At 37.0% G+C, this 25635-nt stretch overlaps 1 protein-coding gene across 1 annotated transcript in view; it reads left to right on the plus strand.

Moving 5' to 3' along the window:
* LOC138334358 (popeye domain-containing 2-like) overlaps window positions 1-23662 on the plus strand; it is a 45165-nt gene extending 21503 nt beyond the window's left edge. Inside the window, exon 4 of the mRNA XM_069283031.1 lies at window positions 23165-23662. Within this exon, the coding sequence (XP_069139132.1) occupies window positions 23165-23169 (5 nt within the window). The 3' untranslated portion in view covers window positions 23170-23662. The remainder of the gene's footprint in view (window positions 1-23164) is intronic.
* The last annotated feature ends 1973 nt before the right edge of the window (window positions 23663-25635 follow it).

Consider the following 25635-nt stretch of genomic DNA (forward strand, 5'->3'; position numbering starts at 1 on the left):
GATTTGTATGTGTTGAAGATTGACGAATTCAGACAAATTCTTGTCTCCTTCATTCTTCCAAACTATCATTAACCTGTTGAGATGGGATCCATAAGATATGACCTGCCATCTGTAGTCAATTCCAAATAATTTACAATTCTTCTTAAATGTTGCTTCCGAAGGCTTCCCATGATTCTTCGGAAATAGCTTCTTGTCACCGCTCTGATCCTTCTTATGAAGTCTTACTGTTGAAGGTCAAACGGAGCTAAATCTTTAAATGGTAGGATTAGTAAGCCTAAGTCTGTATAAGTGGTAAATTGTAGGTACATGTAGTTTATTCTCATGGTAAAAACAGAAATGATTTCTGTGTGTAAATCTGTGTAAATTTTTAGGTGTTCATATTTTTAGCCCACAATCATTAGATGGTGGGCTATTCAAATCGCCTTTCGCCCGTGGTCCGTGGTCCGTCCGTCCTTCCGTCTGTCCGTCCGTCCTTCCGTCTGTCCGTCCGTCCGTCCGTTAACAATTCTTGTTACCGCTATTTCTCAGGAAGAACTGAAGGGATCTTTCTCAAATTTCATATGTAGGTTCCCCTAGGACCCTAGTTGTGCATATTGCATTTTGGGACTGATCGGTCACCAAGATGGCTGACAGGCGGCCATCTTGGATTTTGATAGTTAAAGTTTGTTACCGCTATTTCTCAAAAAGTACTGAAGGGATCTTTCTCAAATTTCATATACAGGTTCCCCTAGGGCCCTAGTTGTGCTTATTGCATTTTGGGAACAATCAGTAAACAAGATGGCCGACAGGCGGCCATATTGGATTTTGATAGTTAAAGTTTGTTGCCGTATTTCTCAAAAAGTACTGAAGGGATCTTTCTCAAATTTCGTATGTATGATCCCCTAGGACCCTAGTTGTGCATATTGCATTTTGGGACCGATCCGTGAACAAGATGGCCGACAGGCGGCCATCTTGGATTTTGATAGTTAAAGTTTGTTACCGCTATTTCTCAAAAAGTACTGAAGGGATCTTTCTCAAATTTCGTATACATGATCCCCTAGGACCCTAGTTGTGCATATTGCATTTTGGGACCGATCCGTGAACAAGATGGCCGACAGGCGGCCATCTTGGATTTTGATAGTTAAAGTTTGTTACCGCTATTTCTCAAAAAGTGCTGAAGGGATCTTTCTCGAATTTCATATACAGGTTCCCCTAGCATCCTAGTTGTGCATATTGTATTTTGGGACCAATCAGTAAACAAGACGGCCATCTTGGATTTTGATAGTTGAAGTTTGTTATCGCTATTTCTTAGAAAGTACTGAAGTGATCTTTTTCAAATTCCATGCATAGGTTCTCCTTGTACCCTAGTTGTGCATAGTACCTTTTAGGACTGATGTATAATGCCTTTCGGGACTGATCGGTAAACAAGATGGCCAACTGGCCGCCATCTTAGATTTCATTGTTGAAGTTTGTTACCACTATTTCTTAGAAAGTACTATAGCGATCTGTCTCAAATTTTATATGTAGTGTGTTTAAAAAAGTTTGAAAAGCAGGGAAAAGATCCCTCTTTCCATTGTCAGACATAGATCATTTTTGAGTGGGCGCCAAGATCCCTCTGGGATCTCTTGTGTAATCCTGTACACTACATTCAAATCTGCATTGAGCAACCACCAAAGGAAACAACTAAAAGTGACTGTTTAAACCACCAAAGGGAACGACTAAAAGTGACTGTTTAAACCACCAAAGGGAACGACTAAAAGTGACTGTTTAAACCACCAAAGGGAACAACTAAAAGTGACTGTTTAAACCACCAAAGGGAACAACTAAAAGTGACTGTTTAAACCACCAAAGGGAACAACTAAAGTGACTGTTTAAACCACCAAAGGGAACAACTAAAAGTGACTGTTTAAACCACCAAAGGGAACAACTAAAGTGACTGTTTAAACCACCAAAGGGAACAACTAAAAGTGACTGTTTAAACCACCAAAGGGAACAACTAAAAAGTGACTGTTTAAACCACCAAAGGGAACAACTAAAAACTGTTTAAACCACCAAAGGGACTAAAAGTGACTGTTTAAACCACCAAAGGGAACGACTAAAAGTGACTGTTTAAACCACCAAAGGAACATAAAATGACTGTTAACCAGGAACACTAAGTGACTGTTAAACCACCAAGGGAACAACTAAAATGACTGTTTAAACCACCAAAGGGAACGACTAAAAGTGACTGTTTAAACCACCAAAGGGAACAACTAAAAGTGACTGTTTAAACCACCAAAGGGAACGACTAAAAGTGACTGTTTAAACCACCAAAGGGAACAACTAAAAGTGACTGTTTAAACCACCAAAGGGAACGACTAAAAGTGACTGTTTAAACCACCAAAGGGAACAACTAAAAGTGACTGTTTAAACCACCAAAGGGAACAACTAAAAGTGACTGTTTAAACCACCAAAGGGAACAACTAAAAGTGACTGTTTAAACCACCAAAGGGAACAACTAAAAGTGACTGTTACAATAAAAACATACAAAGCTTTTTTTTAAAGTTCAATATGTGTAATGCCATGTAAGTATAGTCTATGTAGCATTCCTAATTATGCATACATGTTTATTAAGTATGGAATAGTTTGGGATGTGAAGGCCAAATAAGACAGGTGACTACTTACAGGAGGACTGTAAACTGACTCTGCAGTTGACAGTTTGTGTAAGGTGGCTGTTAAGGCAGGACTGATTGTACCATGGAAAGGAAAAACACAATGTAGTGAAAGAAAACTGAAAGTTCGCATTATTAAATCATCAACATCACTACCCTGACAAAGATACATACTGGTAGTCGTTCCGCCTTGGTTATCTCAATTTTTATTCGAAATGGACAGTATTGATATATTATCAAATTAAAAAAGAACATAATTTAAAAATAATTTAAAGGTGTTATTGTTATATTTCAATTCAAACTGCAACTAAAACATTCAGCAATCGGAACTATATCTTCGGTCATCCTGACTACCGTAGTGACCCAACTTAGCAACCATCACCGTTTTAAATTTGACTTATTTATGTAAATATAAAGATTGAACAGTGCTTTGATTTCGTTAAAGGTTGTATGAACACAATGGTATACAGACACATTCTACATGTAGCGCGTTACGCGCTACATTGAGTATGTCTGTATCCCATTGCCTTCATACCACAATAGCGCTACATGTAGAATATGTCTGTATCCCATGGCCTTCATACCACCTTTAGCGCAATCAAAACACTGTTCAATCTCTATGTATCTGGCATTTCCTCGGTGTAGATTCAGAGGTTGATTGCTAGGGTGATTTCTATGAATAGGCCAAACTGACCCACTCCATTTGAAGATAATGGTTACAAAAAATTTACTGTCATGTTTGGATGTTACGTTACCTGTATTGTTGTTACTTCAAATTTAGAATGAGAGTTGTCATTTATGTTAACAAGGGTAACAACTCCAAATATGATAAGATACGGATGAAGCCAAATAATGGAGATAAATCTGTAGTGATTTTTTGTGTGTCATTTTTCAAGAGAAAAATGTGAAGAACATGAAATACTAACATAAAACATTTGAGAAAATATCATTCACTTCATAAAAGACCTGTGGATTTTATTGTAGGAATGTGCTGTATTCTACCACACCTCAGTTCTATGCTAGGTTACAAGATTTATGTACTGCTGATTTCATGCCGAGCTTGCACATTGCAGTGCATTGAACATAACCTGAAGTAAAGCAGCAGCAATATTACTGCAAATTGGTAACGATTGGCCATCAACTCGGGAAGAAGTATCATCTTCATCATTACATAATCATATTTTACTGGAAATATTATGTACCATAATTCAATTGTCAATACTAATACACATGCTTAATTGTTTGGTATTTTCATGTTAGACATAAAACACCACTATGATAATCTAGAGAGGGCAAGTGAACGTTGTAGTGCTATCAGATCCTGTAGATAGTGTATAATGTCAAACCTGTCTGACCACCCAAAGGACTAAGCAAATATGGTCTATAGCTTCATAAAAAGATAAAATTTTATAGAAATTACATTTTGGACTCTGAAAAAGTGGTCTTATTAAGCAGGTGGTCTTTGTAGAGAGATGGTTTGACTTTGTGTTGTTAGTCTGAACCTTTTAGGAAGTGATTACCTTTCTTATGTAAAACAGTATTTATCTTCATTAGTCAGCATCACATACTGGCTAATGTTATGAAAAGATCACATATTTTAGTATACATTCTAAGTGTCCTATAAACATATTATCTTAAGATATATTATATACATGTACTTCGTTAGACAAGCCTCAACAGGAAGTTAGTATAGTGCTGAGACACTTGACTAATTTTTCCTTGTCTAAGATTAGCCGTCTTGATGGTAGTTTGGATGTGTATTTGGTATGTAGAAGATTAACTGCAGCCATCAATATTGTCTAAAGTGAGGATGTTATAGTTGATACCCGAATTCTCTAATGTCACTAATGGTTCTTTCAGCCATTCTACTCTGGGGGCTAGGTTTCCAATTACAGATTAATTCTAATAGAAAACCCTTGTGGTTGTTATATTACAGGGATGATAGGTTTATATTTGGTAATCCAAGTTTGTGAGTAGGTTGGAAAAAGGACAGCATTTCATAGATTAATGATTAGAAACTGTGACTTGTGGAAAATAGAAATCTTGCGTGGAGGTGTCATTTATAGCTGTACAAAAACAAGGAAAATAGTGGGAGTACATAATGAATGGGAATTAACTCGAAAGCCTCGAGGTAAACATGTACTTGTACACAGATAGGCCAATGTTACATAATTATCAACACATGTATCTTGACAAATAAAAAAAATAGTGATTAATGTGGGACCATGGGGATGGTCTACACAGAATATCATTCATTTATTCTGTCGAAGGATTTCTGATTGAAAACGAAAGAAAACTGTAGAAAACGGTGTGGGAGCGAGCTATTTTAGGAAGTGGGATTAAATGGTCGTAGTTTGTTGTGTTTCTGATTGATATTCTGTTTCATGTGTTTACCAAGATGTTAAAGTTATCTGAATTAATGTTTTTCTTGCCTTTTCTCCACTTTCGGTAGACATATTGGAATTGAATTTCAGCAACAGTTTTCAAGTAGTTTGGCTTTATATCAGTAAGAAATATAAACAAGTAAAGAGGTGAGAGTGAAAGCAATGGGCTGGAATACTGCAGTAAAACAAATTACGTCTGGTCTGCACTGAGTAGTACATTTTAGATCCGAATTCAACTTATTAGCTAGCTGTGGACAGAGTATAAAGGCAAATGGCTGAGGCTGAAGATAAATTTGTCTAGGATTGTCTTTCCTTCGGGTAGCATATTGCTAGGGATCATTCTAAGTTTTCTGTTTGCTCTTTTCTTCTTAATCTTCTAAAAATATCTTATCTATGGCTAAATTTCTAAACTACTGAATAAATCTTGATGAATTTCACAAATTATTCTAATGCAGCAAATGAAACAATCAAGGCAATATGCTAATCTTAGGGGACTGTTCTTGAAATCAAAGCCAAAGTTGAAATATATATATTATAAACAGAAACAAATCCAAGATATTTTGTTTAGGTTGTATGTTAATTTTTTGAGCACTGTACAATCTAGTTATGAAGAATTTATAGTTTTTCCAAAGAACACACTCGGGTCAGAGGTCAACAGTATCTGTTACAAGTTTTCAGAGGAATTAGCTGATAGGATGACTCTATACCTCAATTATTTTTACAAATGCAATTTTATCAAGCATTCAAATGTGTTTTCCAAAGTCACGATCATTCAAAGATGTTTACTAAAATGATTCCTCAAAATTTCAAACATTCAATGAAGATTGTTACCAAATGTGATGTTTCAAGCATTCAAAGATGTTTATCAACGAATGGCAATTTAAACTCTATTTGTTTTTGTTCATAGCAAAAACATGATGCTACCAAGAACATGATTCTCTTTTTCAGTTCTCAGGTTTCATTTCATAGTGTTAATAACCCAAAAACCATATATACTGCAGTAAAATAAACCGGAGTTGCAGCCTTATATTAGACAGTTGAATTATTGTATATTTAAGGCCTATTCAGTTGTATCTTCATTTTTTACTTGTCAAGAGTTCAATTTTGGGATTGATATATTTGAAAACATGTGGTCAGTAACTGTGGTCCTGTCTTAAGAAGAATCACTCAAGCAACATAATGTCTCTGCCATGTCAGGATGAATCTGCGTGTTAGAATTAAACACAAATTGAAAAACACCTCTGTTGAGATTGTTTTCCAGGGCAAAACACCTGGGGCTGCTAACATATTTTTTTTCATGTGAGAGAAAGCCATGTATACAATCAACCATGCAGGATGAGGGGTGAGAAAGGGATGGGATGGCGGGAGGGGGAAAGATTTGGGAAACGGGATGGTATGGATGGAAAGGGAAAGTTGTGGTTATAGAAAGGGATGTGGAGGGATGGGGTGGGAGAAAGGTTTTTTAGGAGGGGTCGTGTAATTTTATACTTATTTAATATCATTGTGGTAGGCAAAGGAACTTTCCCTTTTTATGTAATATATAAAACTGCAATGCATAGAATCTGCTATGTGGTTTACAACAACATATAACAAAAATATTAACCCATTTAAAAAATAATTCATTTGTAATAGAACGTTATAAAGGACTATGTAATCACGAAAGGTTGCCCTGGTTATGAAATTGTTTGGTCTTTATGATCAGTAGGAACGTGATTGTGGCATGAGAGAGTGCTATTATGGAGTTGTTAGTTCATTGGTCCCTGGGGTCTCCACTATATAAATATGTGTTGTAGCACACAGAAGTGTATAGGTAATGCCCATTCTCAGGGATGTTAATTGGTCTGGGACAGCTCTGTGATAAAATGTTGGACAAATAACGTGTAGTGAAGCCCATCTGTTTGTCAGCCATGTCTATGATTACTTTGTTAAAGGGTGACTGTCTTTGTGTGTTCAGTGCTTATATTTAAAGGTACCTGGAGGTATTTTATAGAGCTTGGTGAGTCTGTCATGAACTGTACTCATAGGAATCTAAGGCTGTTCTATTTGTCGTAGGTCTTTCCAGGAATCCTGATTAACACTTTTCTGGTCTTATTAGAAATCTCTGAATTAATGCAGTCCAATTAAAAAGAATATTTTTTTTCAATGAACCATATTATTTTCATTCATCTATTTTCATAAGAACAATTCAGATAAATATAAAAGCGGACAAAAAATTGATAGATGTTGCTTCTAAATAAAATTGTGCTCATAGTGCTCATTAGAAAAATTTTGACAATGACTTTTCAAAAAACAGTTTCAATTATCAAGCATTACACATTTAAATGCTGCAAGAAACTATTTTTAATTTAGGGCTATATTTTAATGGAAGCCAGATGCTCTCATTAACACAATTTCAATCTAATACCCCGGTTGTCACGGCAACTGTTCCTAATCTTTCTATTTTGGTAACTATCCATGATGCTGTATTAGTGATAAACTGTTACATTTAAAAGTTAAAAGTTGAGAAAGTAATTAAGATTAGAGCTTTCCTGATCATGAAATTATTCTTAAGCTCTTATAGAAAGATTCAGAAGAAAGATGCCACATTTGGAAATGTTAAAATTCCTGGTAGCAATCTCCTAAGAGTATAGCAACCTTTTGGTGCCACTTATCCATATACTAGGTTAATTAGAGAAGCCTTTAGCTGTATGTGTAATGAGATGATGTATGCTTTAAGTCTTAATAACAGTGCTGTAGTTGTCATTGTCAAAATTATTTTTGTTAATTGTGTGGTAAGAACTCTCTGTCACTCTATTTTTAATAACATTTTAATTGAAGAAATTACTGTCTTTTGATTATTATATATATTATTTTTTAATTTAACAATTTAAACCATAAGCAATCCATAAATAACCAGAGGTTACATGCAAATTATAGAACCAATTAGTTCAACAGAAGTAATACATTTTTTGTTCTTTTATGGTATTGAATACATTGCTTCCAGACAGCTTCACATTCTGAAACATATATTGATATACTCCTAATACAAATGTGGGACATGAGGAATCATTTGAGGTCAAAGTCATCATTTCAACAATGAAACACATTGACCAATTATGAATTTAAGTTCTGAAAATTACATTTTGAATTCATTTGGTGATATTCAAAATGATCTCGAGTAAAAGGAATCTTAATGGTCCTCCAGGAATTAAGAAGTGTGTCATATAAAATTCAAACAAAAAGGATAAATCTCACTCTTTACTTTTTTGACCATTCGAAACCTGACACAATACCTCATAGATATCTTCATTAAATTATATTTCCTAAGGTTTTGCTCTTTAATTGATGTACTTAGAATTGAATTTCCATCTTCAGAAACAACATTAAATACAATTTTAGCATCACCAAGTTTCTGACAGAGATCATTGTATGGTTCACACCTACCACGATAACTGTTACAGTAGAGCTCATGCTGTACTGCAGTATGGACCTTGGGAGGAAATGGACATTACTTGTTTATAAAGAATCAATTATTGTGAGATATTCTGATTGGATGTCAGCACAAGGGTGACAGGTACAAGATGATGGCTGTTAGTCAGCTGTCATCGACACAGAACAGGCTTACTGGACAGCAATAGAGGCAGTCAGTAAGCCCTGGGAGCAGACTGTCCAATAGTTGGTAGTTTGAATCTGGAGAGAAAAAAAATTATTATTCATAAACCACAATAACGTTATCTAGTGGATGTTATTGTAAAATAACTCCATTTTGACTGAAGATTGTAGACTGGAATGGCATAACTAGATTGGGTAGATTGTTGATCCAGGTATCAGTAGAATATTTAGCTGGTGGTCAGATGTTCTAGGTTTGATCCTCAATCCAGCCATACATTTTTTTCCCTTTATTTGGTGACTGTGACCAAACTTTTCAAGTGAGATGATTACTCTACAAGGGGACCTGAGCTATATTTTGAATCTCTCTGGAGAAGGCTACAAAAGGGAGGGAAGAATATCCTGTTGATAGCTGATGGCAGCTATTCGGCTCAATTTTTGATTGGGCTAGTGCATGAGGTCTTGGGTTCAAACTGCTATCTAGTTGTGCATTTTTCTGTTCCTCTAACACTGATTGGTTTAATGAGAGGAAGTGTATGCTAAATAAGCTGCTCTAGGAATAGTAACCAACTCTGGTTTGATTGTTGGAAGGTTTTCATGCCAAAAGTTTTTTTTCTCTCCAAGACAATGCAGATAAGCTGTTCAGTTATCTAGATCAGAATAAAAAAATCTGTAGTTTTCAAGGTCTTTGAAAGACAGACACTAACAGAAGAGAACCAATATCTTATGTTACATCATAATGTCATTCATCATCTGAAAATGATTCTACACACAGAGGTTGGAGGATATTTTTATTCAATTCTTCATGGAAAAGAGTTTATATTAAATAGGTAATCTGGTGGCTATGCGAGTGTAAAGTCTGGTGATGTACATAGTTACATAACGAGGGCAGCAGACAAAACATACATCATACAGCCAGACGGATGACACTCTGTCAATACCATTACAAATCACTACAACAAATTTCCTCCATTTTATTTTCTCCAGGATTCATGTGATGTTAAAGGCTGTCTGTCTGTCACAACTAAGGTACCCAACATTTCTTCAAGCTTTTTTTTACTATGTTTAAAGTGGATGTGGTATGACTTGTCTTATATCATACTGCCAGAAATAATAACTGTAAATAAATGGGAAATTTTTGTCTTCTCTTCTTTTCCCTTATTCAGAAAAAAAATGATTTTAACAGAACTTTCAAATGTAGAAATATTAGAAGCAACAAGATATTTGCAATATCTGAAATTCATTTTCCATTTCGGGACAAAAATGATGATAAATATGATATTTAAATAATAAAAATAATGTCATGCCAAAAAATTATATCCGGTTCTATACTTACAGTATCTGAGTTAATCCCTGAATATTGTGACCATATCATTAGTTAATCTCTGCATAGAGTGACAAATTATTATTAGTTAATCTCGGAATATTGCGACCATATCATTGGTTAATCCCTGAATAGAGTGACCAATTATCATTAGTTAATCTCTGAACATTGCGACCATATTATACTATACTATTGTTTATAGTACAAATACTAGAGATGTATAGTCAAAAGTTTAAATCATCCACTCCTTCCAAGAATGAGGTTGATGAATTTGACCTTAATTGTCTGTGTTGTTTGTGAATTCACATGTATTTGAATTGTTTTTTCTTAGAAAGGAGGACACACAGAAAATTAAAAACAGAAATAAACATAAAAAACAGAAATCTTAAGAAGGATGCCAACTCAATTTCCTGCCAAATGAATTGTTACATTTAAGGAAGGATGAGTCAGGACCATACCATGGTAACAGAAGCCATTCTACATCTGGCATAATTGACCAGGAATGACAATCTCCCAATCAAATCGTTTTGAGATTTTCTAAACCCTGATTTAGAAGTCTGTAAAGGAAGCTACAGAAATCAGAAAAAGTCAAATATTTGCATAATGATAAGGTAAATCAGTCAAAATGCTGATTGTGAAAGAAGGAGATCATTGGCTGTGAAGCCTATGCATGTGTTGATGATGTGCTAATTGGCGCTCAGAGTGGCACACACATATATAGCTGATTCCTACAGAGCTAATGGAGACATTCTGTCAATTCTGACGGTGTCACTACCAAAAGTAGTGATTTCGTCTTCATAAAAATTCCATCTGTATGATATAGTGTTTTTAGGGCCCAACATCAGAGATACTGGAGCTCTAAAGTAAACACGGCATGTCCATCCGTAATGTGTTTGTCAATCTGTCTACGATTGGGTTTTGTAAATTATTAAAAAACCAATAGTGCTAATTGTTTTGAAAAACATGTTTGTGTTGATAGTATGTAGATGTGCAATAAGGGTTTAAAGTTTTCCTGATTAATCTAGGATGGCTGCCATGATCACTAAAGGCTTTTTAACATTGTCTAATTTCAGTGAAGAGTGCACGTGGTTAGGAGAGGTTTTTGGGGTCACTCTTTATGCCATGGTCAAAGTTTAGTAAAGGCTGGAAAGAGCCAGTGATTATCTTATATTTATTGCAGCTAAGGGTAAACTTAACCAGAAATGGGGCCCTTTCTGATGGATGTCAGTTTTCTAGTTTTACTGGTTGTGTAGGAAGGAATTGTTAGAGCTTTTGACATTTGGGTTTGTACATAAAGAATACATGTTCAGTGTTATAAAATATAAGCTGTATTTGGCGAGAGTTAAGTAAAACAAAGATGGCAAGCCAATTTCTATGAGCCACTTTTCTCTTTCTGACCCAAGCCAAAAATACAGTTTATATTTTAAAACTCTTACCATATATATTTTTATTTTGCAACAATTATTCAAAACACACATTTAAGCTGAAAGATGTCAATGCTGTTGCAAATATGTCCACCTCTCCAACGATGCTTTGCCTCAGACGTAGGTCACTCACATTAAGGAAAGCTAATTTGCTGAAATGATTTACATATGTCTTTGGTATCTTGCCTTTTAAAAAAAAGAATATAAAAAAAGTGTTTAGGTTAGACATATGTTTTGGGTGTAACTTACTGTAAAAAATGTGTTTAGTTTAGACATCTGTTTTGGGTGTAACTTACTGTAAGTGTCAAACGTTGATGTAGTGTTCCTTGCTGATGAATATTTATCTGCCGACTGTCAGGTTTGAGTCAATAGAAAGTACAAAATCATGCATTATCAGAGCCTTGTGGAAGACCAAAGTGGACTTTTATGTGGAGTAATAACTTGACCAGGCTATAAATTTCAGAATAAACAAGTACGTCCTCAATCATAGCCTTAACATGCACATTTTATTTGCAGGCACACAGACATTTTCCCAGGGTTTTGTTTCTATATAAGGAAAGAATGACAGAGACACGAAATTATCCAAGTTTGTGTAAAAGCAACAAAAGACAATTAATGGTTTTAAAGACAGGATGTAGCACTACAGATTTCAGTTTAAGAGCTGTATGACGTAACTTATTTCGAGTCAACACTAGAATTCCTCAAACCTTGTCTGTTTAACCTTTTGTCTCTAATGGCTAGTATTGATCAGTTTCTCCTCTCATTTACTTGGCTCAATCTTTTTTAAAACAGGGTTACAAATTATTTTTTCTTGTCCTTTATAAGGGCAGAGTTACACTTGACCTGTTAGTACTGTTGATTTGTTCAGTTCTTTATAATAAGGGTAGGGTAACACTTGATTTGTCCAGTGCTTTATAAAGGTAGGGTTACACTTAATATGTAATGATAGTACTTTTAATTTGACCAGTCCTTTATAAAGGGAGGGTTACACTTTATTTGACAAGTCCTTTATAAAGGTAGGGTTACACTTGATTTGTCCAGTCCTTTATAAAGGTAGGGTTACACTTGATTTGTCCAGTCCTTTACAAGGGTAGGGTTACACTTGATTTGTCCAATCCTTTATGAATGTAGGATGACACTTGATTTGTCCAGTCCTTTACAAGGGTAGGGTTACACTTGATTTGTCCAGTCCTTTATAAGGGTAGGGTTACACTTGATTTGTCCAGTCCTTTATAAAGGTAGGGTTACACTTAATATGTTATTAGACTTTATTGACATCCTTTATAAAGGAGGGTTACACTTTATTTGACCAGTCCTTTATAAAGGTAGGGTTACACTTGATTTGTCCAGTCCTTTATAAGGGTAGGGTTACACTTGATTTGTCCAGTCCTTTATAAGGGTAGGGTTACACTTGATTTGTCCAGTCCTTTATAAGGGTAGGGTTACACTTGATTTGTCCAGTCCTTTATAAGGGTAGGGTTACACTTGATTTGTCCAGTCCTTTATAAGGGTAGGGTTACACTTGATTTGTCCAGTCCTTTATAAGGGTAGGGTTACACTTGATTTGTCCAGTCCTTTATAAGGGTAGGATGACACTTGATTTGTCCAGTCCTTTATAAGGGTAGGATGACACTTGATTTGTCCAGTCCTCCTTTATAAGGGTAGGATTACACTTGATTTGTCCAGTCCTTTATAAGGGTAGGATTACACTTGATTTGTCCAGTCCTTTATAAGGGTAGGATGACACTTGATTTGTCCAGTCCTTTATAAGGGTAGGATTACACTTGATTTGTCCAGTCCTTTATAAGGGTAGGATGACACTTGATTTGTCCAGTCCTTTATAAGGGTAGGGTTACACTTGATTTGTCCAGTCCTTTATAAGGGTAGGGATTACACTGATTTGTCCAGTCCTTTATAAGGGTAGGATGACACTTGATTTTGTCCAGTCCTTTATAAGGGTAGGATGACACTTGATTTGTCCAGTCCTTTATAGGTAGGGTAGGTAGGATGACACTTGATTTGTCCAGTCCTTTATAAGGGTAGGTACACTTGATTTGTCCAGTCCTTTGTAAGGTAGGGTTACACTTGATTTGTCCAGTCCTTTTATAAGGGTAGGGTTACACTTGATTTGTCCAGTCCTTTATAAGGGTAGGGTTACACTTGATTTGTCCAGTCCTTTATAAGGGTAGGATTACACTTGATTTGTCCAGTCCTTTATAAGGGTAGGATTACACTTGATTTGTCCAGTCCTTTATAAGGGTAGGTACACTTGATTTGTCCAGTCCTTTATAAGGGTAGGGATTTACACTTGATTTGTCCAGTCCTTTATAAGGGTAGGTTACACTTGATTTGTCCAGTCCTTTATAAGGGTAGGGATTACACTTGATTTGTCCAGTCCTTTATAAGGGTAGGGTTACACTTGATTTGTCCAGTCCTTTATAAGGGTAGGTAGTTACACTTGATTTGTCCAGTCCTTTATAAGGGTAGGGTTACACTTGATTTGTCCAGTCCTTTATAAGGGTAGGTTACACTTGATTTGTCCAGTCCTTTATAAGGGTAGGGTTACACTTGATTTGTCCAGTCCTTTATAAGGGTAGGGTTGCACTTGATTTGTCCAGTCCTTTATAAGGGTATCCTTTATAGGAGGGTTACACTTGATTTGTCCAGTCCTTTATAAGGGTAGGGTTACACTTGATTTGTCCAGTCCTTTATAAGGGTAGGGTTACACTTGATTTGTCCAGTCCTTTATAAGGGTAGGATGACACTTGATTTGTCCAGTCCTTTATAAGGGTAGGATGACACTTGATTTGTCCAGTCCTTTATAAGGGTAGGATGACACTTGATTTGTCCAGTCCTTTATAAGGGTAGGATGACACTTGATTTGTCCAGTCCTTTATAAGGGTAGGGTTACACTTGATTTGTCCAGTCCTTTATAAGGGTAGGGTTACACTTGATTTGTCCAGTCCTTTATAAGGGTAGGATGACACTTGATTTGTCCAGTCCTTTATAAGGGTAGGATTACACTTGATTTGTCCAGTCCTTTATAAGGGTAGGATGACACTTGATTTGTCCAGTCCTTTATAAGGGTAGGGTTACACTTGATTTGTCCAGCTCCTTTATAAGGGTAGGGTTACACTTGATTTGTCCAGTCCTTTATAAGGGTAGGTTACACTTGATTTGTCCAGTCCTTTATAAGGGTAGGATACACTTGATTTGTCCAGTCCTTTATAAGGGTAGATGTTACACTTGATTTGTCCAGTCCTTATAAGGTAGGATGACACTTGATTTGTCCAGTCCTTTATAGGTAGGATGACACTTGATTTGTCCAGTCCTTTATAATAGGAACACTTGATTTGGTCCTTTATAAGGGTAGGATGACACTTGATTTTGTCCAGTCCTTTATAAGGGTAGGATTACACTTGATTTGTCCAGTCCTTTATAAGGGTAGGATTACACTTGATTTGTCCAGTCCTTTATAAGGGTAGGGTTACACTTGATTTGTCCAGTCCTTTATAAGGGTAGGGTTACACTTGATTTGTCCAGTCCTTTATAAGGGTAGGGTTGCACTTGATTTGTCCAGTCCTTTATAAGGGTAGGGTTACACTTGATTTGTCCAGTCCTTTATAAGGGTAGGGTTACACTTGATTTGTCCAGTCCTTTATAAGGGTAGGGTTACTTGATTTGTCCAGTCCTTTATAAGGGTAGGATACACTTGATTTGTCCAGTCCTTTATAAGGGTAGGATGACACTTGATTTGTCCAGTCCTTTATAAGGGTAGGATTACACTTGATTTGTCCAGTCCTTTATAAGGGTAGGATGACACTTGATTTGTCCAGTCCTTTATAAGGGTAGGTTACACTTGATTTGTCCAGTCCTTTATAAGGGTAGGGTTACACTTGATTTGTCCAGTCCTTTATAAGGGTAGGGTTACACTTGATTTGTCCAGTCCTTTATAAGGGTAGGGTTACACTTGATTTGTCCAGTCCTTTATAAGGGTAGGGTTACACTTGATTTGTCCAGTCCTTTATAAGGGTAGGGTTACACTTGATTTGTCCAGTCCTTTATAAGGGTAGGATGACACTTGATTTGTCCAGTCCTTTATAAGGGTAGGGTTACACTTGATTTGTCCAGTCCTTTATAAGGGTAGGATGACACTTGATTTGTCCAGTCCTTTATAAGGGTAGGTTACACTTGATTTGTCCAGTCCTTTATAAGTGTGTATGATGTTTGTGAATGTAGGATGACACTTGATTTGTCCAGTCCTTTATAAGGGTAGGGTTACACTTGATTTGTCCAGTCCTTTATAAGGGTAGGATGACACTTGATTTGTCCAGTCCTTTATAAGGGTAGGATTACACTTGATTTGTCCAGTCCTTTATAAGGGTAGGATGACACTTGATTTGTCCAGTCCTTTATAAGGGTAGGATGACACTTGATTTGTCCAGTCCTTTATAAGGGTAGGATGACACTTGATTTGTCCAGTCCTTTATAAGGGTAGGATGACACTTGATTTGTCCAGTCCTTTATAAGGGTAGGATTACACTTGATTTGTCCAGTCCTTTATAAGGGTAGGATTACACTTGATTTGTCCAGTCCTTTATAAGGGTAGGATTACACTTGATTTGTCCAGTCCTTTATAAGGGTAGGGTTACACTTGATTTGTCCAGTCCTTTTATAAGGGTAGGGTTACACTTGATTTGTCCAGTCCTTTATAAGGGTAGGGTTGCACTTGATTTGTCCAGTCCTTTATAAGGGTAGGGTTACACTTGATTTGTCCAGTCCTTTATAAGGGTAGGATGACACTTGATTTGTCCAGTCCTTTATAAGGGTAGGGTTACACTTGATTTGTCCAGTCCTTTATAAGGGTTGGGTTACACTTGATTTGTCCATCCTTTATAAGGGTAGGATGACACTTGATTTGTCCAGTCCTTTATAAGGGTAGGATGACACTTGATTTGTCCAGTCCTTTATAAGGGTAGGATGACACTTGATTTGTCCAGTCCTTTATAAGGGTAGGATTACACTTGATTTGTCCAATCCTTGGTGTCCTTGATTTGTCCAGTCCTTTATAAGGGTAGGATGACACTTGATTTGTCCAGTCCTTTATAAGGGTAGGATGACACTTGATTTGTCCAGTCCTTTATAAGGGTAGGATGACACTTGATTTGTCCAGTCCTTTATAAGGGTAGGATGACACTTGATTTGTCCAGTCCTTTATAAGGGTAGGGTTACACTTGATTTGTCCAGTCCTTTATAAGGGTAGGGTTACACTTGATTTGTCCAATCCTTTATAAATGTAGGATGACACTTGATTTGTCCAGTCCTTTATAAGGGTAGAATGACACTTGATTTGTCCAGTTCTTTATAAGAGTAGGGTTACACTTGATTTGTCCAATCCTTTATGAATGTAGGGTTACACTTGATTTGTCCATCCTTTATAAGGGTAGGGTTACACTTGATTTGTCCAATCCTTTATGAGTGTAGGGTTACACTTGATTTGTCCAATCATTTATGAATTTAGCGTTACTTTTGATTTGTGCAGTCTTTTTGTAAGGGTAGGGTTACACTTGATTTGTGCATTCCTTTTGAAAGGGTAGGGTATGTATACACTTATTTGTCCATTCCTTTATGAATGTAGGATTAGACTTGATTTGTGCAGTCCTAATAAGGGTAGGGTTACACTTGATTTGTCAAGTCCTTTATGAGGGTAGGGTTACACTTGATTTGTGCAGTCCTTTATGAGGGTAGGGTTGATTTTGATTTGTCCAGTTGTTTAAGGGTACGTAGGGTTAAATTTGACTTAATAGGTAATAATATACACTTGAACTTTCCTTCCTTGGAAAGAAAATTAGTTTTGCTTTTCCCTTTATGTGGCCAGTCCCATTATGCTAGATTTGGCTTTAGTTCTTACTAATTAGGGACATGGGTTATACAAAATTTGCCAGTCCTTTTATAGGGCATGCAGAATTAAACTTAATATTTACAAATTTAATAATTGATAGAAAATTGCTTACTATCAAAAAGACAACATAAACTATACAATCATTTTTATTTAGATATAAAAATGCCATGAGATATCTACAAAGTAATTGCTTTGTTTGTGCCAAAAAAGTTAGCTATTTATTACATCATCTGCTCCAATTTAATTTCACCTTAAAGCTGGTTTTATCAGACGGTTCTCTCAGCTGTCATATCAAGGTGAAATCTTGTAACTGTATCTTCTCAAACTGTAAAAAAAGGCCAGCATAGTACTCATTGGAATTGATTTTCAGTTTTCTGGTTCATAGTACATAGCTGTGAGCTATTTCCCAGGAAAAAAATGTTTTTTATAACAAAAGTGTATGTAACCTATAGTCAAGCGATGACCATGTAGATGTAACAATTGTACAAACCTCTAATTGTTCCAAAACCAGTTTAGGTTAAAGGTCAGCTATGTGTTGTTTCTGAAACAGATTGCTTTCTTATTCATTGCCTAAATATAATCACTTGACCACTTTTGTATTACTAATATTACAATAATGTGGACTTCCATGTGTGCTTTTCATCGAAGAAATTGATTTTATGCTTACAATTTTTTATTTTTTATTGTTATAATTTTCAATTTAAAGTATATGTAACTTGTCTAAACTGGCCCTTATCTAATCTGGATATTATTTTATCCAGCATTAAATTGTATGGTATTTTCCTTCTTTATTTATAGTAATTGAAACCGAACTTGACTATTATATGCCGACAATGCTGGTCCCTGCCATCCAATTTAGACAAATTACATTAGACTTTGTTCATATTATAATCTGAATTTTATTAAGGAAAGTTGTTAACAGATGAAAAGCTTTTGCTAGAATGAATGAAAAGAGTAATGAAACAAATAATAATGTAAGCTTGAAGGAAATGAGAAAAATCTAATCTTATTGATATTAAAAATAAAATTTAAGCCATCACCATATTCGCCGTAATAAGCAACTACTATAAGAAAAATATAACTACTTTTTCATTGATTTTGGTTGTTTGTTGATAAAATTGTTGAAATCAATTGTTAAATATAATTAGGGATATGATGCAATATTTTATTGAGAAATAATTTTAGAAATAAACAGATAATCTAGCACCACACTGTATAGACTTACAGCCAGGCCGCCTTCCATCTGGTGCATGGTAAATAAAACACGTTATGTAATGTAAGGATTAAATATCCCTATCATATCGTCTGTATTGTTGGTTGATGTTAAAGATCATAGTATAAAAACAGCCACAACATCAGACAATAGCATGCCTTGCATATAGGTTAAGATAGTACCATTATATACGATTTATGTAAATTCTAAATCAATACATTCTTTCATAGTCTCAGTTGACCTACTGCAATCCGAGGGGCCATGATTGGCCAAGTGGTTAACATGTATTACCATAAGTTCTCTACCTCTGGATCTCTAGTTTGAATCTCATGTGGTGTAGTTGCCAGGTACTGACTGCTGGTCAGTGGTTTTTCTCTGGGTACTCTGGCTTTCTTAGACCTGGGCTGTTAAAAGGACGTAAAACCAATCATACCAAACCTATTACAATTGTCTCTGTCTGTCTGTCGTTCTTGGTGTTTGGTCAAGCAGTGCTGCGTGCAAGCAATTTAAATTTTCAACTTTTTCTGATGGACAGTCTCAAGTTACAGAATTGTCTATTAACACATATTGAATAAATTGGACCCTGGTGTTTGGCTTTTTATTGCATGTTGCAGTATGAAAGGCCCACAATGTTTTATGCCCCCCACAATGAGGGCATATAGTATTTCCATTTTCTGTCAAGTCCTCTCCTGCATGTCCAGTACCACTTTGATATATGGAAACAAGAGCGTTTTGTCTGACATGGAATCATTTACCAATATTGTTTTCTAAGGAATGCTATACACATGGGATTCATTACAGAACAGTTTGTTTATATACTAATATAGAGAAAGGATAATGGGATGGTAATTGGTAAAGAGAAGAAGTAGTTTTGGAATACTCTTACTTGGTAATAAAATAGACATTACAAAACTGAACTATAAATGTATATTTCAATGAGCAGATGACTCCTGTATGTGTTCTGTGACAAATTCATTCAGAAATGCATCTGTGTGTGTTTTTGATCTATAATCATGAAGTTGATAAGGAGGGCTCTGAATGAAATATGTAATCAATCCAAAAAATCCCCCTCTTTTACACATTTCTTGTATACACACAGATAGTTGGTTTGAGATAAGTTTGAACAAATGGTACCACAGGGAATAGCTATGAAGCCATAGTAGGTACATAAATATATATAACCTATCAGGAATTAGGCTTGATGCTGTCTGCTTATATAAGACATCCTTAGTATAGTCCACAAGTGGAATCGATTTCTCTAAATTCGTGTATCTACAGTTTGCAGTATTCTTTTTAGACTCCGGTATAAATTTTGCCATTCATTTCAACGCACACATATCCATTTGGTTATCTCTATTGAATAAAGGAAATTTTCATTTAAAAAGTACATGACTATTTAGCACTGCTCCAGACCACCATTGTCAGATATATCCTGGTTCAATGACCAAGCCTTGCATTTCAATGGTGAAGTCAGCTTTAATAGAGCTGTTGGTCTGGGTAGGTTGTATACCCAGGCTGAAACAGGAGTAATTAACTAATAATTGGATCAAGAAAAAATGAAGGAATTTTCTGCCTATTTTTCTGTCCGTGGCTATTACATCAAACGTTGGTATAATGATATTGTCTGGTATATTACTTTAGATCTTTTCCAACTCATCAAATTGAGCTTTCAGAAATGATGGTAACAAAACTTACTGAAGTATAGTGGTCTCTTTATATAGGTCAACTTACAAAATAGATCTCTTTATAAAGGTAAACTAACATAATTACAGAGTGGTGGTCTTTATACAGGTAAATTTAGAGAAGGTGGTGACCTTTTTATACATGTCACCACACAGAAGTGGTGGCCTTTTTATACATGTCACCTTACAGAAGTGGTGGCCTTTTTATACAGGTCACCTTACAAAGGTGATGGCCTTTTTATACATGTCACCTTACAGAAGTGGTGGCCTCTTTATACAGGTCACCTTACAGAAGTGATGGCCTCTTTATACAGGTCACTTTACAGAAGTGGTGGCCTCTTTATACAGGTCACCTTACAGAAGTGGTGGCCTCTTTATACAGGTCACCTTACAGAAGTGGTGGCCTCTTTATACAGGTCACATTACAGAAGTGATGGCCTCATTATACTGGTAACCTTACAGAAGTGGTGGCCTCTTTATACAGGTCACCTTACAGAAGTGATGGCCTCTTTATACAGGTCACTTTACAGAAGTGGTGGACTCTTTATACAGGTCACCTTACAGAAGTGATGGCCTCTTTATACATGTCACATTACAGAAGTGGTGGCCTCTTTATACAGGTCACCTTACAGAAGTGGTGGCCTCTTTATACAGGTCACATTACAGAAGTGATGGCCTCTTTATACAGGTCACCTTACAGAAGTGGTGGCCTCATTATACTGGTAACCTAACAGATGTGGTGGCCTCTTTATACAGGTCACCTTACAGAAGTGGTGGCCTCTTTATACAGGTCACCTTACAGAAGTGATGGCCTTTTTATACATGTCACATTACAGAAGTGGTGGCCTCTTTATACAGGTCACCTTACAGAAGTGGTGGCCTCGTTATACATGTCACATGCTTACAGAAGTGGTGGCCTCTTTATACAGGTCACACATTACAGAAGTGATGGCCTCTTTATACAGGTCACTTTACAGAAGTGATGGCCTCATTATACTGGTATCCTAACAGATGTGGTGGCCTCTTTATACAGGTCACCTTACAGAAGTGGTGGCCTCTTTATACAGGTCACCTTACAGAAGTGGGTGCCTCTTTATACAGGTCACCTTACAGAAGTGGGTGCCTCTTTATACAGGTCACCATACAGAAGTGGTGGCCTCTTTATACAGGTCACCTCACAGAAGTGGTGGACTCTTTATGCAGGTCACCTTACGGAAGTGGTGGCCTCGTTATACTGGTAACCTAACAGATGTGGTGGCCTCTTTATACAGGTCACCTTACAGAAGTGATTGCCTCTTTATACAGGTCACATTACAGAAGTGATGGCCTCATTATACTGGTAACCTAACAGATGTGGTGGCCTCTTTATACAGGTCAACCTACAGAAGTGGTGGCCTCTTTATACAGGTCACCTTACAGAAGTGTTGGCCTCTTTATACATGTCACTTTACAGATGTGGTGGCCTCTTTATACAGGTCACCTTACAGAAGTGATGGCCTCATTATACTGGTAACCTAACAGATGTGGGTGCCTCTTTATACAGGTCAACCTACAGAAGTGGTGGCCTCTTTATACAGGTCACCTTACAGAAGTGTTGGCCTCTTTATACATGTCACTTTACAGATGTGGTGGCCTCTTTATACAGGTCACCTTACAGAAGTGATGGCCTCATTATACTGGTAACCTAACAGATGTGGGTGCCTCTTTATACAGGTCACCCTACAGAAGTGGTGGCCTCTTTATACAGGTCACCTTACAGAAGTAGTGGCCTCTTTATACATGTCACTTTACAGATGTGGTGGCCTCTTTATACAGGTCACCTTACAGAAGTGGTGGCCTCATTATACTGGTAACCTAACAGATGTGGGTGCCTCTTTATACAGGTCACCCTACAGAAGTGGTGGCCTCTTTATACAGGTCACCTTACAGAAGTAGTGGCCTCTTTATACAGGTCACCTTACAGAAGTAGTGGCCTCTTTATACAGGTCACCTTACAGAAGTGGTGGCCTCTTTATACAGGTCACCTTACAGAAGTGGTGGCCTCTTTATACAGGTCACCTTACAGAAGTAGTGGCCTCTTTATACAGGTCACCTTACAGAAGTGATGGCCTCTTTATACAGGTCACATTACAGAAGTGATGGCCTCTTTATACAGGTCACCTTACAGAAGTAGTGGCCTCTTTATACAGGTCACCATACAGAAAAGGTGGACTCATTAGATAGGTCACCTTACAGAAGTGGTGGCCTCGTTATAAATGTCATATTACAGAAGTAGTGGCCTCTTTATACAGGTCACCTTACAGAAGTGATGGCCTCAGCTGCCATCTTGAAAACACATTTTGAACTTCTTCTCAAGTTCTACCGGTGCAATTTGGCTGAAACTTGCATGAAATGATCTTAACATGGTCCCGACGAAGTGGTCTTATTTTTCGGGTCGATCCGAAATCCAAGATGGCCGCCACAGCTGCCATCTTGAAAACACATTTTGGAATTCTTCTCAAGTTCTACAGGTGCGATTTGGCTGAAACTTGCATGAAATGATCCTGACATGGTCCCGACAAAGTGTTGTTATTTTTCGGGTCAATCCGAAATCCAAGATGGCCGCCACAGCCGCCATCTTGAAAACACATTTTGAACTTCTTCTCAAGTTCTACCGGTGCGATTTGGCTGAAACCTGCATGAAATGATCCTGACATGGTCCCGGCAAAGTGTTGTTATTTTTCGGGTTGATCCGAAATCCAAGATGGCCGCCACAGCCGCCATCTTGAAAACACATTTTGAACTTCTTCTAAAGTTCTACCAGTGCAATTTGACTGAAACTTGCATGAAATGATCCTGACATGGTCCAGTCAAAGTGTTGTTATTTTTCGGGTCGATCCGAAATCCAACATGGCCGCCACAGCCGCCATCTTGAAAACACATTTTGAACTTCTTCTCAAGTTCTACCGGTGCAATTTGGCTGAAACTTGCATGAAATGATCTTGACATGGTACCGATGAAGTGTTTTTATTTTTCAGGTTGATCCGAAATCCAAGATGGCCGCCACAGCCGCCATCTTGAAAACACATTTTGGAATTATTCTCAAGTTCTACCGGTGCGAGTTGGCTGAAACTTACATGAAATGATCCTGACATGATCTTGACAAGGTGTTGGTATTTTTCGGGTCGATCCGAAATCCAAGATGGCCGCCACAACCGCCATCTTGAAAACACATTTTGAACTTCCTCTCAAGTTCTACCGGTGCAATTTGGCTGAAACTTGCATGAAATGATCCCGACATGGTCCCGACAAAGTGTTGTTATTTTTCAGGTCAATCCGAAATCCAACATGGCTGCCACAGCCGTCATCTTGAAAACACATTTTGAACATCTCTAGTTGATCCCAAATCAAAGATGATTACCATGACACTATATCTAATTAAATTCCTATATGTTAAGGCTCTTGGGCCTCTTGTTTGAAAGAAAATTTGTTGAAAGAAACTAAAAATGATCCTGACAAAGTGACACCATATATAATTAATTTTACTATTGTCAAGGTAGTCAGATGACTGTTAAGGCCCTTTGGGCCTCTTGTTATACAGGTCACCATACAGAAGAAGTGGCCTCTTTATACAGGTCACCATACAGAAGCGATGGGCTCTTTATACAGGTCACCTTACAGAAGTTGTGGCCTTTTTATACAGGTCATTTTACAGAAGTGATGACCTCTTTATACAAGTCACTTTACAGAAGTGGTGGCCTCATTATTCAGGTCAATTTACAAAAGTGGTGGCCTCTTTACACAGGTCACCATACAGAAGTGGTGGCCTTTTATACAGGTTTCCTAGAGAACTGGTGACCTCTTTATACAGGTCACCAAACAGAAGTGGTTGACTCTATATACAGGTCACCTTACAGAAGTGGTGGCTTCTTTATACAGTTCAACTTACATTAGTGGTGACCACTCTATACAGGTCACCATACAGAAGTGTTGGCTTGATACAAATAAACCTATAGAAGTGGTGGTCTCCTTATACAGGTCATTGAACAGAGTGGTGGCTTTATACAGGTTACCTTACAAAAGTGGTGACCTCTTTATACAGGCCACCTCACAGAAGTGGTGACCTCTTTATACTGATCACCTTACAAAAGTGGTGGCCTCTTTATTCAGGTCACCTTACAAAAGTTTTGGCCTCTTTATACAGGTAAAATTACAAAAGTGGTGGCCTCTTTATACAGGTAAACTTGAGAAAGTATAATTACAGGCAGCTGACATAGTTACTGGCTTACCTGTATACACATCAAAACAAAACAAACTTTCATTATGTATATTTCAGTACAAAGCAGGAACTAGCCTTTAACATGAATGTTTTGTATGATTGTTTGGAGAGGGCTTATCCATAAGTTGTAAGAACTTGCGCCCAATCCTTTGTGTCAAATACCAAAAAAAGGCAAATCAAATATGTTTAAATCAACAGGTAAACTTACAAAAGTTGTACTGCTATACAGGTAACCTTACAGACTGTAGAATTTCAGTAATAATAAGAGTATAAAAGTGGTCCTTTTTGACAGGTTCATTGCCATTGTGGAGTCTTATCGGTTAGTTAAGATACAAAGGGATGTAGTGATGTAATCTGAGGTTTTACTGAATTCCTACAAAAAGGTTTTCTAATTCCGGGTAAATACGGTCTTATTGCAAATGTTGTCATTGACAAGATTGAATTTAGGGATTTGGATATCTATTTATAGATTTGAATTACAGTAAATGTCTTCCTAGACAAGTTTGTTCCAGCATTGTAAGACTAAAGTACAGGCGGCTGAGAGATGTTACTTGGTATTAGGCTGGCTACAGAGTTGGAATGGTGCAGATTATATCACTTCCTGGAAATCCTGACTGACAATGTGTTAATTAGCCTTGCTGGGAAAGTAATGGTCACCAGCAGTAAACCAGACAACATCTAAGACATCACGTCAAACCTTCTGGTACACCCAAAAAGGAATACAGAAACTGTTAACTCAATATCCAGTTGATTCTGCCTTAGCAATCATGTACCTCTGTATAATGACCATCTGATTAATAAGAACATTTTCCCAAGGTCCTAAATGGCCAATTTTAATGCAATCCTTTTTTGGTTTTGAAAAACAAACCTTTTGGTTATGAAAACCATTTTGTTTCGTCCCTATGTGGCCTTTATTAGGTCACCTGAGACGAAGTCTCAAGTGACCTATTCTAAATTGCCTTTTGTCCGTCGTCGTGTGTCGTGCGGTGTGCGTCGTGCGTCGTATGCCCGTAAACAGTTTACATTTTCGACTTCTTCTCCAAAACTGCTGAAGCAATTTCAATTAAATTTTGCACAAACCTTCTAAGGCATAAGGCCAATCAAAATTGCGAATTATATGGTCCCCACCCCCCAGGGGGCTGTGGGAGGGGCCAAAAGGGGTAAAATAAAGTAAAATTTCAAAAATCTTCTTTTCTACTCACATATGTGGTAGAATCAAATACACTTCAT

Source organism: Argopecten irradians, chromosome 1 (genome assembly GCF_041381155.1).
Source record: "Argopecten irradians isolate NY chromosome 1, Ai_NY, whole genome shotgun sequence".
NCBI lineage: Eukaryota > Metazoa > Mollusca > Bivalvia > Pectinida > Pectinidae > Argopecten > Argopecten irradians.